Source organism: Pelodiscus sinensis, chromosome 8 (genome assembly GCF_052426305.1).
Source record: "Pelodiscus sinensis isolate ZL-2025 chromosome 8, ASM5242630v1, whole genome shotgun sequence".
Taxonomy (NCBI): domain Eukaryota; kingdom Metazoa; phylum Chordata; order Testudines; family Trionychidae; genus Pelodiscus; species Pelodiscus sinensis.
Window position 1 is genome coordinate 72,684,898 of NC_143059.1, and position 17,797 is coordinate 72,702,694.

Genomic DNA, 17,797 nt, shown 5'->3' on the forward strand with positions numbered 1-17,797 from the left:
GTGTACCATGGTTTTATATAGAAGCAATAAGATACTTTCTGTCTTATTCTCTATTTAAAATGATTCCTAACATTCTTTTTGCTTTTTTGCCTGCCGCTGCACATGGAGTGGCTGTTTTCAGAGAACTGTCCACAGTGACTCCAGGATCTCTCTCTTGAGTAGTTAGAGCTAAATTAGACCCCATTATATTGTATGTATCTCTTGGGGGGAGGAATTCACAGGGGTGGGCAAATATCGCTGAATAACTCAAACCAAGGCAGCGTGAGATTAGGATCCAGGTTCCCTTATCCAGTCCGATGGAGCCCTTTCCCCGAACCCGCCCCACCGTGCCCCACTCGGGGTAATGTTTCACGCGTGTAAACCATTGGATGGACTGTGGAGGTACAGACGTGCAAGACAATTCATTGCTGAAGTCACTGGTGGGTGCGATTCGCATTGTGACTGTAACATGCCATGTTGTATTTCGATTCCTACACATTGTCTACCGATTTGATACAGCCCTTCGTGAATCCGCTCGCGGGTTGTAGTGTGGGTAGCGCTCTGCGGGCACCGTATATGTTCTCTGGAGATCTTCCATCTAACACTCCCGGCTGCGTTTAGACGTCTCCCCGTCACGAAGTGTCTTTGTCAACCCCCCGTGTACTCTTTGTGTTCTGCCCTTCGATGTCTCCACACAACAAGTGAACTGCCCATGGAAACGCAATGGCAGGGTACAATAGCAGCGGGCGGATTCGTACAGGGGATGGTTAAATCTTTCCAGCCCCTCCACCCGTCCGACCTTGGGAAAAGAAAGGAGCCGCCCCCTCTCCCCCAGCCTGCAAGTCCAGGGCCCGTTGGCGCGTTCCCCTGCTTTGTCTGGGCGCCACGGCAGAACCAGACCCGCAGCGGCCCCACGCGTGTCCGCGACACGCTCCCCGGGCGGGGTGGGAGGGAGGAGACCCCCGAGCAGAGGGGCGGGGGCTGCGGGCGCTCAGAGCGAGCGGGCGAGGAGTCAGTCGCAAGGAAGGAGCCCGCGGCGAGGCGCGCTGCCTGCTCCGCGCTGCGGCTGGGGCGACTTGGCTTTATAAGGCTCCGGCCCGCCCGGCTTTCCTCGGCTCGCAGACCGGCTCCTTCGCTCCGCTCGCTCTTCCCGGCCTGTCATTCACGCGGCTGCTTCCCGGAGCCAGCCAATGGAGACCCAGGGCCGCGCAGTAGCAGGCCTGGGGGTTAGATGATTGATGCCCCCGCGCACAAGCCGCAGCCCCGGCGCCTCACACTCGCTCGCCCAGTCGCTCCCAAATCTCCGCACCGGCTCTTTTCTAGCCCTGCCTCGCCCGCTTCCACCGAGGCTTTGGGGGAGAAGCGAAGCGAGCCCGGAGCCGCGCGCCGTGTAAACCTTCTTCCCGGCTCCGGCGCGGGCCCGGAGGGGGCGGGGCGGCCCGGGGGCTGCTTAGGGGGTTTAGGAGCGGCATGGATCACCTCGGGGCTCACCCCCTGCACCAGGGCCACGCCGAGCCCATCAGCTTCGGCATCGACCAGATCCTCAACAACCCGGACCAGGGCAGCTGCATGGTGGCCGGCTCCCGGCTGCAGGACTCCTCCGAGTACGGCCTGGGCTGCCTGGTTAGCAGCGCCTACAACACCATGAGCGGCAGCTACGGGCCGAGCGGCGGCGCGGCCGGGCCGTACCCCGGAGCCTGCAGCATGGCCTCCCTGCCGGGCTCCTACAACGTCAACATGGGGGTGGCGGTGAACGGGGGCGGCCTGAACTCGGCGGGGGGAGTCATCCGGGTGCCGGCGCACCGGCCGCTGGCTGGCGGGGGGCACCCGCCCCTCTCCACCGGGATGCCCACCGTGCCCTCGGTGAACAGCGTCAACAGCCTCTCCGGCCTCACCTTCCCCTGGATGGAGAGCAACAGGCGCTACACGAAGGACAGGTTCACAGGTGAGTCTCTTCCCCGGCTCCCCGCGCTCCTCTCACCCGCCTGGCGAGGGACCTGGAGAGCCCCTACCCTACCCCCACGCAAGACAGCGCTGCCCCGTTCTCCCCCTGGCTGCCCTCCCCTGCACCGGCCGGGTTTCCGAGCAATGGGCACAGTCGGGACAAGGAGGGACAGAGCTGGGAGATCCGAGGGATGGGGCATGAAAACCCGGCGGGTTCACAAAGCGCCTGGTAGCGAGCTCGGCTAAATTGGATCCGAAATAGCAGGATGTCCAAAGCAGCCAGCCCTTAGAACGTACGGAAACACAATTAGGGAATAATAATAATAATAATAATATTAGGGAATAATAATAATAAATGTCAGGATATCACATTTAATTCCTTTAAGATCACCCTTAAAATCGTTGCAAAAGTTTGTCGATCTGCAGGGTTTCTTTTTGTCCGACACTGGCTCATTGTATCACCCCTAACTCCGCAGGGAAGGCGAAGGCGAGGCACGAATTTATTTTGCAATTCAGGGTTTAATGTAGGCAGCTTTTGGCGCGGATAGTCGGTCTCCTTTTGCAGCCGGTCCAGGGGAAAGCGCGGAATTGCAGAACCCTTCTTTGAATTATTCTGAGGCTCCCAAAGGCACCTCACTCGGGGGTTGTGAACCAGCTTTTTGGTTTGTTTGCTTTGGTTTTGTTCGGGGTTTGTTTGCTGGTTTTTTTTTTTTTTGGCTTTCGTTTATTTTTTGTTTTGGTGGGTGTGTTTTTTTGTTTCTTTTTGTTTGGGTTTTGGGCTTGTTTGTTGGGTTTCGGCTCGCTTTTTTGAAGGGAGGGGGGTTGTTAGTTTTTTGTTATTTTTTTGGCCCTAAGTTTTTCTTCCGGGAAGATTTCGACTCGGTGGGAGTTCTCCCGGCCACACGGTGTTATCTGCAGCCCTCGGACGAGCCGCGTGCAATATAAATAATGAACGAACAATGCAGAAGCGGCTTCCGCAGCAAGGGCCGATCCAGAGAGCCCGAAATTTAAGCGCAGCGCTTTCGCTTCAATTTTGGAATCACTTCTTAACCGCCCCGACTTCCCTCCGCACAAAGCAATTTCTCCGGGGCGGCTGGGGTAATAGATGAACAGGGAAACCACCCCCCCCCCCACCAGCAAAGGCGGAGACATTGTAAAATGGGGGGGAACCAGTCCCCTTTTAAAGCAGGTTAATGTATCATTTCCAGGGTGATCAATTGGAGGAATCCCCCCCTCCCCCCGCCGTTCTTAAATTTAATTTGGATTCGGTATCAATTCACTAGCCGGATGAGGAAGCACCAAACAATGAGCTTTTTCTGCCTCCTCGGGGAGGTTTAATTGGATCCTTGTTGAGAAAGCGCAGCGAGATCCTCCGGCGAGTGGCCTGTGGCGACCGGCAGAATATTCCTCAGAGAAAACTCGCCTGGCGAGAACTTTTCCCCGCGTGGGTCCCAGGGCCTGGAGCCCACGTTGCCACCGCAAGAGGCGGAGAGGGAGGCTCAGGAAGGCGGGTGAATGCACCTAGAAATGAAATGGTCTCCCTGCCCAGAGACAAAACAGCGTAGCCTTTAGTGCTGCGGATTAGTAAACCCAGCAATTTGGTGGGGTTCAACATGAGCTCATCCCCTCTGATAACACAGGGCCTTGTGCACGGGGGGGGGGCTTTTGCCACAGACTCTGGCCACTAGCTAGTCAAGTCCCTGCTGGCCTGGAACTACGAATTCCTTGCCCGAGAGACCCTAACGAGCCAACCCTCCCAAAAGGCCGCGTTTGCCCCTAATTTACAGCCCGTGTTCCCCCTTCTCATCTGAGCTTCATCCGAGCCATGGAACAAAATAGGGGCTTTAGATTGGGGGGCCTATGAGCTTCCATTATCCGCCCCTAGCCTGATTCCACTGCTGTGGGAGTTTAGAAGCAGAGAGGCAGGCAGGCACTGTCCGCAAAAGGGACCGTCCACATGGGAGTATATGAATAATACTATTATTCCTAATCATTAATATAGAGATGGTTAAGAGGCACTATAGCTTACTATGGCCCCGGCAGGGTTGATTGAGTTGGGGTTGGCCCTGCTTTGAGCAGGGGGTTGGACTCGATGGCTCCTGAGGTCTCGCTCCAAGCCTGGCAGTCCAGGATTCGAGGATGCTCAGATGTGTGTAGACAGAACCCGAGGCCGATCGCCCGAATCAGGATCTTTGCCCATCTGTGGAGCGGGCCACGCCTGCGCCTGATTCCAGCCCCCCAGCCCCGGGGGTGTTGCTCTGTAACGAATACAGCCAGCTCCCCGGTAATAAAGCCACGGAGCTAATTCCAGGCCTCCCAGCGAAATGCTGTCGATCTAGCACCACAGTGCCTGCCTCTGAGAGGGGGCGGCGGGTGGGAGTTGGAGCCTGTTGGAGGAGGTTCCTGTTTACACACACTTCTGCGGAGAAGGCCGTTCCTTTAATTCGGGGGGGAAGGAGGGAGGGTCAGGTGTGGCAGAAACTTTGTTAATGGGATTCAACCGCGGGGCCAAATCGATTTGAAAATAAAGGAACCCGACACGCTCCCGATATATACCAGGAAGTAAAAAAAAAATCAATCCGAATTGTGGAAATATGTCGGGATCAGAAAGGCGATTGGCTCCACAGATTATCGCCGTCTGAATCGGCTAGTCCGTGTCTGTATCGCTACCCCCCCCCCCCCGGGTTTGCCACACGGAGAACAGGCCGGAGCCTTTCTTGGGGGGAGAGGGGCGGGTGTTTGGCTGGTCTTGAAATGCAATAAACAAACGCGCCGGCCCGCAGTGTAAACGCAGCCCCCGGGTCTTTCAAAGGCCGCTCGCTGGGCCCCCCTTTGGCCGAGCTCAGTTCGCCGAGAGAGACTCCCCGAAAGGCGCCGCGCAGGCGAACTGGCCCAGCGGGAGTCCCCGCGCGGCGAGTTCGGTTCCCCTCCCCGGTGACTGCGCCGTGGGTGCCACCAGGCGCCTCCTCTAGCGGTTTGATGCGGGGGGAGAAGGAGCCGGAAAGAACCGGGCGTTCAAATACCCCCCCCCCCCCTCGCATCTGCCGCTCCGGGCTCGCAGAGGTAGAGCGGGGTGCGCCCAGGCGGGGCGGGCCGGGCTCTGGGAGGGTGCCCCTTGCCGGGGAAAGTCAGCAACTGGGGGGCTTTGCCGCACGCTGTTCGCAGCCTTAGCTCACCCAGGGCAGCATGGGCTCTGGTAACGCCCCCCCCCCCCCCCCGCCGGGCTTTGCCCACTAGGCTCGCCTGCTCTCTGTCTGCTCCTGCTCGAGAACCCCTCCTGATATTTTGCTGCTTGCTTCTTTGCCCCCCCCCCGCCTTGCCCCCCCCCAGTGGCCCTCTCACCCTTCACTGTAACACGCCGTATAGGGCACCCCTACCAGAACCGCACCCCGCCCAAGAAGAAGAAGCCGCGCACGTCCTTCACCCGCCTGCAGATCTGCGAGCTGGAGAAGCGCTTCCACCGGCAGAAATACCTGGCCTCGGCCGAGCGGGCGGCGCTGGCCAAGGCCCTCAAGATGACAGACGCCCAGGTCAAGACCTGGTTCCAGAACCGCCGGACAAAATGGAGGTGAGATGAATATTTACCCTCCGCGTGTGTGTGTGTGTGTGTGTGTGTAGGGCCTGCGTGCATCTAGAATGTGTGTGTGTGTGTGTGTCTAGGGCCTGTGTGTGTGTGTGTGTGTCTAGGGCCTGTGTGTCTGTGTAGTGCCCGCGTGCATCTAGAATGTGTGTGTGTGTGTGTGTGTGTGTGTGTGTGTGTCTAGGGCCTGTGTGTCTGTGTAGTGCCTGCGTGCATCTAGAATGTGTGTGTGTGTCTAGGGCCTGTGTGTGTCTAAAGTAGTGTGTAGTGTGTGTCTAGGGCCTGAGTGTAGTGCCTGCCTGTGTCTAGAGTGTGTGGAGTGTGGGTGTGTCTAGTGCCACTATGTGGCTTGTGCCTGTGTGTGTCTATTGCGCGTGTCTGGAGTGTGTGTGTGTGTGGTGCACGTATGTGGATCTGGTCTGGTGTGTGCTTGGCTGTGTGTTCTTTGCACGTCGTCGAGGCTTTGCTCAACAGATACAGTGCGTGTCTGCGCGGCGCAGTGTGTGTTGTGGGCGGTGTGTTGTCTCAGCTGCGGGCTCTGGGCCGGGGGCCGTGTGTACCGGGCCGGGGGCCGTGTGTACCACGCCTGGCCTGGTCCGTGTGTGTGGGTCGAGGGGTGGGCCGCAGAGGTTTGCCTGCCCGCTCGCCCCCTCGGGGGTGGATTTGTGTCTCTCGCACCCGTTGCCGTGTAAACGGACCCCGAATCGGAGCTGGACGAAACGGCGAGGCCCCCTTTTAGGCTTAAAAGAATGCGCGCGGCGGACTTGGCCGCGCCTTGCCGGGCGCGTTGGGCAAAGCCGGGCGCTGAGCGGGGGCGGTAGATCCGCGCCTGTGGTCAGCTGGAGTGAAGGGCTCGGGGGAAGGCCCCACACGAATGGCTTCATCCCGGGGCTAGTCTAAGGCCAAGCGGAGAAACTTGGCTCCGGAAGAGGCTTCGGCCGCCACTTGGTTCTCGCTGGGATCCTCTGAGTGGATCGCTTTAACATCACCGGGAGAGCGCGGCCGCACCCGCCAGGCGCCTGACCCGTGAGAAAGTCCTGCCTCTTCGTAAGGAGACGCGCGGCCTGGCTGCCATCAATGAAACTTTTTTTCGGAGTGGATTTCTGATGGGCTCCCTCTAGCCCGGAGGCAATTGATACCAGCGGGTCCTGCGGGGGGTGACGGGGGGATCTCTCCCGGAGTAGCTTTGTCTTTAAACTGGCCTGGGAATTTAGCCCAGAGAACAATACCCCTCACCATTTTGACTCGATGGCGTTTGGGAATGTTGGGTTTTTTTCCTATTAAGACTTCTGCTATATTGACCAGAAAGTGTGTGTGCGTGTTCCTGCGCCTCTCATTAGAAATGGGGCGGTTTAGGAATAAATGAGGCTCGGGGAAACAGACCCAAGAAGAAAAGAGAAACTCTTTCTGGGACGTCTGGCCGTAGATTCGAATTGTCTCACGTCAGGGGCTCTTTAAAGTAGCGAAAGGGAGTAAACGTTGGCCATAAACAAGCCATTCTCCATGCGCCTTCACGTATGAATTGAGCGATTCATTTCCACGCCAGCAACCAAACAATTTACAGGAGTAATCAAGGATTTTTTTATATTTAAATACCGTGGCCTAAAAAGACAGCAGCGTGTTTGAAATTGATTTAAAAAGCCCCCAAAGTGCTGAAAGTGCGAGGGGAAATAAACTCGAGCAGATCTGGGAGTCTTTGAGGTGCCTGGGTGTGCTAAAAGCAAGGGATTTCAGCTGGGGGGAGGGGGAGAGTGACGTTAGGATTTTGTAGGTACACAAAATAAATTTGAAGAAAAGAACCCCCTCTTGTTCGCGTTGCTAATCCACTAAGGTACAATAACAGCCAAGGCAGGGTGTTACTTTAGCCATTGTTTAAAAGGAAGCGTGTATATAAAAATCAAGTCAATAATATTTTAGGACTCCACATATAAAGAGGGGGTTGAAATTTCTCCCCTCTTTACATATATATATATGTAAAGAGGGGAGAAATTTCAACCCCACTCTTTATATGTGGAGTCCTAAAATATTGACTTGATTTTTAAAGGACTAGAGAGGGTCATTTTCTCAAGTCCTCAGCAAAACAAAATATCCTCTAACTTTCTTGTTTAAAAAATCATTCTGTATAGACTGGACAAAACTATTTATAACCCCAAACAATCCGTTCTGCTTTAGAATAGGCGGATCTCCATTCGTTTGTAAAACCAAACAAAATAAAACAAAACCCCTTTATGCAAGGTAGTTCACCCCCTCCCTTGGTTGTTGTTGTTATACATACGATTTTTTTACTGGCATTCATGGGGGAAAAGCCACAGGCGTGTGGATGTGACGACAGTCAAAAGTAGGAGATTTTCGAGTCTGTAGCGCAAGCATGGGGTGCCCCCAGTTTTTGCTAGCACGTGCCCAAGGGGAAGAAAGATGTTTCAAGGAAGCTTTTGGAGGGTCTGAAACAATCCTCCCCGCGTCCCGAGCCGAAAGTGAATGATTCCCGGAGCTGGGTGTGAACTGGGCAGATAATGAAATTGCTTCCAGCCCCTCTTCCACATGCCCGGATCGGAGGCGGGGTGTCCCCGGCAGACCTCGGGTGGGATACGCGGCCCCAAGAAGAGAACAGGAAGGAAGTTTGACTAGAGAAAAAGTTCAATCTAGACGAGCTCTGTCTTGGAACCAACACGGATCCCCAGCCACGCCAGGGAGGTAGCGCCTATCTCGCATCGGAGTTCGCAGCCGCGCTCACCAGCGGCACAGGGGTAGATACCGAATAGGGGTAGGAAAAGAAAGAGAAAACTTGCTGAAGTTTTAGGCACACGGACCGATGCCTTACGAATGCCGGCCCGGAGTCCTGGGAGGCCACGTTCAACCCCGATCCGCTGAAATCCACGGGGAAAACCCACGTTGAGCACAGAGGGGGCTGGATCGGGGCCATCCAGCGATACAAGGCCTGATCCTTACATCCTTGCTCAGCGCAGACCCGGCTCTCCCAGCGCCTCAGGATAGGGTCCCTGGCGAACCACTGCACATTGGTGCCGAGGGAGAGCTCCCATAATTTGCAATTAAGCCATCGCTTTAAATAATTATTACTAATGTGTTGACCTTCCCTTGCAATATTTCAGCAATTTGCCTGGATCTTTTATTTCTCCCTTTGCTTGAAAAACGTTTCTTCCCCCTCTCCCCCAGCGACCTGTGTTAACTGAGAATAATGTCCCAGTTGGAAATTAATACTCTGTTACCACTAATTATAAGGGAGACTGCGTTATATTTCTCTATGAAGTCAAAACAGTATTAAATATGCATCAAGAGTAAATTTGCTGGGGAAGGAAAACTCATACATTATTTATGCAATTTCTCCCCCCTCCCCCCGCCTCTTATTCAAAAAATAATTGGCTGCATAGGTTGATTTTGGTCCTGGGTTAGCCTGGCACACAAGTGTGGTTGTTGTTGATTTAAGTGGGAGAAGAAGGTTCCAGGGCTGCCGCAAATCCCATGAATTTATACCTGACAGTTGTCAAGGAATTAATGTCCCCCCCCAACTTATTTGACCCCCTGTCTTTAATAAAAGCCATGCCTCAGAGCTGCTTTTCTCAAATGAAATAAGCATAGAGTCCGCTAAATAATAAATAATGCGGGATACATTTGGCAGCGTGGGTCAGGGTGGAGGTGTGTGTGGAAAATGCGCATTTCATGCTGTTTGTGGATGTGAAATGTACATAGTTAGTGACCCTTGTCAGTAACATTCCCCTGCATTTGATCTGAGAATCTACTAAGTGTCCCTGAACTTTCTACAGGCCAGCAGGAGTCCAAATCCCCACAGACCACCCAGCCGCTTCTTTTCCCCCCATCTCTAATGGGTTATGAACTGAAACCTTTCAGGGGATCGATAGCAAAATAAAACCCAAACGGTAGTTTCATTATACATTGATTTTAAAATTGCATTAAAGCTGGGACAGATCAGTACAGAGCCAGGGATGACAGCTAACGCTGTACATCTGGTCATTCGGATCAGAGCAGCCGAGACATAGCAGAGGAGAGGCATTTTTGGGGGCTGATTTTTACTCGGGCGGATAGGTGGAGGAAATGTTTCTGGTTTCATACCCCGACGCCCCCCGTGCATGCCCTCATATGCAGGACACAAGAAGGCCTAGTATGCCAGGAAAACGTAAGGTTGGCGATGCATGTATCTCTCTGGGCCCTCTGAATCATTCACATATAGTGTTCTCCCCAGTGCATATTGGGCACTAATGACAGGGAACCAAATTGCACAATATGTGTGTGTGTTGTGGGGGAACTAGGCCTGGTTTCCATTTGACTCTGCGACCTTCCCGGATGTCCTGCTTGATTTTCTGTGGCTGGCTCGCCAGGCAGCATCGTGAGAAGGAACGGGAAGGACATGATTTGAGCCCATCCACAGACACTGTAACCTGAGACCCACTGTAGGCCGCATGGTTTCCAGGAGAGCTCAGACCTGCCCTTGTGTTCCACTCTCTCCAGCGCGTCCAACCGGAGGGCTGCTGCAGAATGTTCTGCCCGGCTCTCTCCTGAGAGCGTCACTTCCAGGAGCGAATGGGGCTTTGCTTGAGAAGGGAGCTTGGGGTTCAGTCCAAGTGATTGCGAGTGGCCTAGCTGGACATGGAGGAAAGGAGCCGCGTATGCATGGGCTGGCGGGGGGCGGGGGGGGGGGGGGGGGGAACAGCTATGCTACAAAGGAATCTCTCTGGAGACCAAAGGAATTGGTCACTTCTCTCCAAGCTGTCTCCACCCAGCTCAGAACGTGGGGAGGGCAAAGGATGTTTGCCTTTCTATAGGACCATCATTTGCATGGTGTGGGGCACAGTCCTGGAGAACAGGGAACAGTCCTGCATTGGCCAATGGGATGCGGTGAGAGGAGGGATCACAGAACCCTAGCACAGTAGAACTGGAAGGGACCTTGAAAGGCCATCAAGTCCAGTCCCCTGCTCTCACGGCAGGACCAAACACCGTCTAAATCAGGGCTACTCAACACATGGCCTGTTTGTTTGCGGCCTGCGGTGCAGTTTGGGTCGACGCGGGGCTCAACACGCAGCCGGGAGTCAAAACAAAAAAGCAGTCCATAGAAGGGTCTTCTGTTGAGAAGCGTTTTAGTGGTTCAATTCCTGGACTGTCATTGCTCATTAAAAGTGCTGTCATATGGGTGGGAATCGGGTCAATATTGCATTTTATTAATATCAGCAGAACTGACTTAAATGGGGCCTGCGTGTTGTGTAGTCTTGCCTTAATTCTTGCAGTCATGCCCGTCACTGGGAAAGGAGCTATTTGCATATATTTACATATATATTTGCATGTCTATGCAGCCTCATGTAAGTTGCAGCCTTTGGCATGTGCTGTGAGTATCATTGTGGCCCCCAGAGCTTCCAAAGTTGAGTAGCCCTGATCTAGATCATCCCTGACAGGTGTCTGTCCAACCTGCTCTTAAATATCCCCTGTGATGGAGATTCCGCAACCTCCCTCGCTGATTTGACTCAATTAGCTCTCTTCCACCTGGGTCTCCTCTTCCCCGAGAGATAGCTCCTATCTTCTTGAGCCTGGATCCCAACATGTCTTGCCCTCTTGCTTACAGAGGGAGTTTTGGATTGTGCTTGGTGCTTTTCATTCGCTTGCGGAGGCGAATGAAAAGGCAGGGTGACTCCGGAGACCTGCCGGCTCTGCCCAGCATCGTGGCCTTCAAGGAGTCTCTTGCAAGGCCTGTATCCCGGCAGGGCAGCTCTCCTACATTACAAAGTTTGAACAATTGTTGTTTTCTTCCAGGCGACAAACCGCCGAGGAGAGGGAGGCCGAGAGGCAGCAGGCCAACCGCATCCTCATGCAGCTCCAGCAGGAGGCCTTCCAGAAAAGCATCAACCAGCCCCTCCAGGCCGACCCCATCTGTGTCCACAACTCTTCCCTCTTCGCCCTCCAGAACCTCCAGCCGTGGTCCGACGATTCCTCCAAGATCACCAGCGTCACCTCGGTCGCCTCTGCCTGTGAATAGAGCCCACGGCCCCATGGGGTGCGCACGCACTGCGTTACGAGCCAGCCGACCTCCAGCATCCTTCTTCCCAACAGGAAGCTAGCCACATGTGCCCCCCGCTGCGCCAGAGCCCCACACGTCCGATGTGCTGCGTCGGCAAAGAGCCGCTTGGTGGGAAGACCAGGAAAGGCAAAAACAAAAGTGCCCCGTGGGATGTTTCAGATAAAAGCGCCGTTTCCCTTTTTCTTTTTCTTTCAAAAGCCTCCACAACCAGACAAATGAACAATGAGGAGTGTCTTTAATTATTCCTAGAAAATAAAAATACATTAGCCTCATGTCGTCCTTTCAGAATGCATGGAAGAAACCTTTGCGGGATTTCTTCCCGCCGCCGGCGTAGGCCTTTGGTTTCTTCATATTTTTTAGCCTGGTCATTTCAAATGAAATAACTCTCTCTTCTTTGGGAGGGAGCTTCGACATTTCCTTAACAAACCCTTTTGCCTGGGTTTTTGGTGCAAAAGAAATGAGCAAAGCAGCTCAACTTTCTTTTCTCGCCTGGTAATTTCCATATGTAATGGAAGTGAATTCTGTGGATTTCACCTAGGAATGTCTCTTCTTCATCTTAATTATTATATTTTTCCGATGGGAGAATAAGAGAGGAAACTGACAGACTTTTGAATGTTGTACACACCATATTGCAAACAATTGTATGAAGATTCCAAACGGTTTCCCTGGATACCACAGACTCTGTGTTGATCAACTTATATTTTAATAACTCTTGAGACGTCGGTGGCATTTTGCAGAGCCAATGCAGTTTCATTCAGTGGATTATTTCAGTACTATTTACAAATGTTCAGCATTTTCTTTTACCTTTTTTGCTCTACAAGTCAACAGATGTGTGTGTGGGGGGGAGGGGGAATCTTTCATGGTCAACTGTTTAACTCATTTCTTTAATTGTATGAAGGGAAGGAGACATGATTAAGTCAAGCACTTCTAATAGCAAACTCCAGGAATATATATATAGATATATAGACACAGTATATATTTTTCAGTTACTTATAATCTAAAACAGCACTGCCAATTTACGCAGCTGGACAAACAATCAAAAATATTTTCAGTGAGCTCTTTAAAGGCATTCATTCATTTGTTTGTTTTAAGTTATGCACTTCCAAGGTGTTTCACGTGTATTCATTTTATAAAATTTGTGTGTAATTTATGTGAATACAAAAGAATAAAAAAAAAGTCCCAGATACTGGACAAATCAGCTAATGCTTTGCTCTTGTTTTTGTACTCATTTCCAAGAGGGGCGATGACACCGCAAGTCACATGACAAAGTGCCTTCAAAATTCAGGTTAGGATATAAATAAAATGAATAGTCCCTCTTTATTTATGTGGCATCTGCTTGGTTTCAGAATGTAGAGGGGTATGGACTACAGTTTACCCCAGAATCTGCTAACATTTTTAGATACCAAACCAGGAAAGTGCTTAGCATCTGCTTAACTTTAAGCACTTAAGTGGGACCGCTTACGTGGTTTAATTAGGCAGATGGTAACATGAATAGAATCATAGAACTCTAGAACTGGACGGGACCTAAGAGGTCATCAAGGACAGTCCTCACAGCAGGACCAAGCACCATCTGACCATCCCTGACAGACGCCTATCCATCCTGCTCTTAAATATCTCCAGTGACGGAGAGCCCACAATCTCCCTAGGCAATGTATGCCAGTGTTTGACCACCCTGACAGTTAGGAAGTTTTTCCTGATGTCCAACCGAAACCTTCTTTGCTGCAATTTAAGGGAATAGTGATGGAATTACTCACGTGCTTAAAATTAAGCCCATGTTTAAATACTCTGCTGGATCACGGCCAGTCTATGGATGTTAGGGTGCAAAGTTGACTGGAATACTTCTAGTTCAATAGCTCCCTGTTGGATAATCTTCTACACTAGCCATCACACTTCAAATTCATAGCCTACCTCATTTCTCATAGAGACAAGCCCTTGGCCAAATCAAACTGAAGTCACTGGAAAAACTCTGTGTCTTCTGTGGGCTTTGGATTAGACCATTAGGGCTTATTCTACCCAGAGAAGTAGCACTGGCTTCATAATGGGTCTTATTTCCACTCATAGGCATTCCTGGGGAATTGCAGAATCAGGCCCTTAAAAGGCCAGCTCCTAAATTCAGCCAGAGCCAAAGGCTAGTGAAGTCAATGGAAAAAATGTCATTGGCTTCAGAATATTGGCTGTCTCCTCTTCTTGTCTCACCCCCTACAATTAAACTGGCACCTCGCGTTCAGAAGGGAATTCCAAGATACAAAACTCCTTAGCACGTGTCTTGGGAAAATGGAAATGATTTTAGTCCAGCTGCTGTTTGAGAATAATGGTGTAGGATATAAACAGACCTGCAAAAATCAGGTTTCTTGCACCTATTATTCATCTTTCTGTGTGTATGTGTTTGTGTCCTATTTAAGGATCTAAAACCTTTGGGTTTTCTGAATTTTGGTCTCACCTTTGCTGTAATTAGAAAAAAAAACCCCAACCCTTCTTTGCACGAGAGTGACGTTTACAAGCTTTCTAAATTCACTGAAGACTCAGGCTCTTCTCTGCTGAGGGCTTTGACAATTTAATTGTAGGGAGAGAGACAAGCAGAGGAGAGAACACAGTCTTTGATTGCCTAATATTAGCATGAGGGCTAAGATGTGCTTTTGTTTTCCTGAAGCACACTGCTCATTATTAATATTGCAAATATTTTGCTACTTATTATTACAACATCAGTTCTTTACAATTTCCTTCCAAAACAGCCATTTTATAGTTGCTAAGTGCCGCATTTTATACGTCAAAATATTTCCCAAGAAAGCAACACACACAAATACATGTTTGCCTATATATGTGCATTTAGCAATATATAGAAATGACAGATTTTAGAAATGACAAAATCCGTATGTAGCAATCTTTCTGGTTAGACACATATACTGGTGAGCTCAGTATGAAATGAGGTCATCAGTAAAATCAAATGCAGAATGCTCTCTTATCATTCCTCTGTGTTTCTGGATTTAGCATTTCTGCAAGAGTGTTCTTTCTGTTCACACATTTTTCTTATTCTGATTAACATGAGTTTAATAGCAAGATGCTTTCATTTATTAAAGCAATGTGTACCTAAATATTTAAACAATTGCCTGAAAAGTGATGGAATGAAAATGATAGAGAATGCCATGAAATAATAATATTTTGCATACTGACAGTACCTCAAATTAATCTAGGCGCTACAATATAAACCTGAAACAATGAGTCCTATGGTACCTTGAGAACCTACAGTTATTTGGGCATACGCTTTCATGGGTTTCAGCCTACAAAAGCTTATGCACAAATAAATGTGATATCTTGAAGGGTGGGTCTACACTGCACCATTATTTTGAGCTAACTAGCGTTATTTCAAAATAACAACGTGAGCGTCTACACAGCCATTGCATTAATTTGAAATAATTTTGAAATTACGGACGACGTATTCCAAAATCTGTAAACATTATTCGACGAGGAATAACACCTACTCCGAAACAGCTATTTTGAAATAAAGCGTGTGTGGACGCTCCACTGCTGCTATTTTAAAATACACCCTTCCCCCCTGAGCCATTCTAAGTTATTGCTCCCTAGTCCTTCTGGGGTTCTAAATCGAGGTAGCATGTCTACATTAGAGAAGCCAGCCTCAGACTAATTTGGAGGCTTCCCTGCAGTGTAGACATGCTATCTCAAAATAAGCTATTTCGGAGTAACTATTCCAGAATAGCTTATTTTGAAATAAGCGTGCAGTGTAGATGTATTCTTAGTCTTTAAGATGCCACAGGACTCCTGGTTTTTGCTGAAACAGACTAACTTAGCTATCCCTCTGAAACTTATAATGCTAAAGGCTGATTGGATTGTTCAGATTGTACCTTTTTGGGCTCAGGAATAAGATCACCCTCAGAGACATGGGACATCGTTTTTCACTTCTAGTTACCTTAAATCCCCACAAATCCCAGGTGTGAAACCTGCCCGAGTTCAACATGTATTTCCATTGTTCATCTGCCAGTAGCAAGGAGAAACGAGCCAAGGTGAAACCATCATTGGCAGAAGGGATGGGGGAAACCCCAAACAAATCTAGCAGGAAAAGTACAGTTGGATTTGTGTGTAAAGCTGCCAAATGTTTGAGTACCAACCTCAGGGCAGCCTGCCAGGAAGCTGGGCACAAACCCCAAATTGGCCGAGAGTTCTATATTAGATTTCACCAACCAAATATCTGGCGTAAATGCCTCCCTCACAATAACAGCCTTAATACGGAGTTACAGACAGCCCCCTTGGGTACGCCGATCTATTTTGTCATTCAGGTTACTCCCTATCCCGAAGGGCTAGCCATTTAACCCCAGATCAATGGACCTTAGATTTCACACCACAGACAACCCTTGTAGCCAATCCAATAGTAAACGTTATACAGATTTATGCATTAGAAAAAGGAAATTAGAGACTTATTTACAAGGTGAAAGCAGGTGACCATAGTGTAATGGGACCAGGCCTCTAAGGCCAAGAGAGTCATAGAGAAGTCCTCCAAGAGGCTAGAATGGCTGTGGAGGAACCAGCCAATCAGGAATCAGGAAGGACTACAAAAGGAGCTGCAGACTCAAAGGCAGCTCCTTTTGTAGTCCCTACTGACTCAAGTCTTGTGGATAAGGGAGAAGCAGTAGATGTGGGATATCTAGACTTTAGTAAAGCATTTTATATGGTCTCACATGACCTTCTTATCAATAAACTAGGCAAATACAACCTAGAAGGAGCTACTATAAAGTGGGTGTGTAACTGACAGGATAACTGTATTCAGAGAGTAGTTATTAATGGTTCACAATCACGCTGGAAGACTGTAACAAGTGGAGTTCTGCAGGGGTCTGTTTTGGGACTGGTTCTGTTCAATATCTTCATCAGCAATTTAGATATTGGCATAGAGAGGACACTTATGAAGTTTGCAGATGATACCAAGCTGGGAGGGGTTGCAAGTGCTTTGAAGGATAGAGTCATAATTCAAAATGATCTGGACAAACTGGAGAAATGGTCCGAGGTAAATAAGATGAGGTTTAATAAGGACAAATGCAGAGTACTCTACTTTGGAAGGAGCAATCAGTTTCACACTCACAGAATGGGAAGTGACTGTCTAGGAAGGAGCATGGCGGAAAGGGATCTAGGGGTCATAGTGGACCACAAGCTAAATACGAGTCAACAGGGTGATGCTGTTGCAAAAAAAGCAAATATGATTCTGGGCTGCATTAACAGAAATGTCGTGAGCAAGACACGAGATTTAATTCTTCTGCTCTGCACTAGTTAGGCCTCAGTTGGAGTATTGTGTCTAGTTCTGGGTGCCACATTTCAAGAAAGATGTGGAGAAAATGGAGAAGAACCACAAAAATGATCAAAGGTCTAGAAAACATGAGTTATGAGGAAAGTCCCTATGTCCAGGAGAACTGACCCGATAATCTGTGCCTCTTATTTCTCCCCAGATGGGACAGGCACAAATGCTTTCTAATATAGCTTATATGTTATTATTATTGCATACTGAGGGTATGTCTACACTACCTGCTGGAGGGACAGGCAGCGATCGATCCAGCAGGGGTTGATTTTTTGTGTCTAGTTAGACAAAAGAAATCAACTGCTGAGCACTCTTCCATCAATTCCGGTACTTCTCCACAACAAGAAGTGTGGACATTGTCAACAGGAGAGCGTCTACTATTGACTCACAGCAGTGAAGACGCTGCGGCAAGTGATCTAAGCATGTACATTTCAGTTGCATTATTCACATAGGTGAAGCTGCGTAATGAAGATCAATGGCCTACGGTAGTGTAGACCAGGCCACAGGTTGTGAGCCTGCTAACAACAACGCAGGGGGTAGCTCTACTGAACCCAACATGGCTATTACTATTTGTTTGCATTTTGGTGGCATCTAAATGGCATTGATGCCCCATTGTGCTAGCAGTGGCATATGCTCACACCAAAAATGATGTTAGTAAAGGCAGGACATGCTTAAGCCCCTGGCTGAGTCAGAGCCTAATTATGTGCAAAATTCTCTGTTAAAAGATTTTTTTCAATGGACGATGATATGTTGACAAAATAAGGTTTTCTCAATGAAGACTGGTGTCTTCAACAAAACAAAAGTTGAGAAAGAAAGAAAGAAAGAAAGAAAGAAAGAAAGAAAGAAAGAAAGAAAGAAAGAAAGAAAGAAAGAAAGAAAGAAATTGGATGTAACTGATAATTTTCTGCTTCCCAGCCACCCAATTTTTTCCTCAGTTTTAAAATAAACATTT

The 17,797-nt window shown here is 49.6% G+C and overlaps 1 protein-coding gene across 2 annotated transcripts; it reads left to right on the forward strand.

Moving 5' to 3' along the window:
- The first annotated feature begins 378 nt into the window (after positions 1-378).
- Positions 379-17,591, forward strand: TLX1 (T cell leukemia homeobox 1). Of its 2 annotated transcripts, none has more exons than XM_075935600.2 (3): positions 379-1,924; positions 5,254-5,491; positions 11,282-17,591. In XM_075935600.2, exons 1-3 carry the CDS (start codon positions 1,450-1,452, stop codon positions 11,502-11,504), a joined length of 936 nt encoding a protein of 311 aa, XP_075791715.1. In that variant the 5' UTR covers positions 379-1,449; the 3' UTR covers positions 11,505-17,591. The 2 variants fall into 2 exon arrangements, with proteins under 2 accessions (XP_075791715.1, XP_075791716.1); XM_075935601.2 differs by having other exon boundaries at positions 393-1,924; positions 5,290-5,491; positions 11,282-17,589.
- Positions 17,592-17,797: the final 206 nt, after the last annotated feature.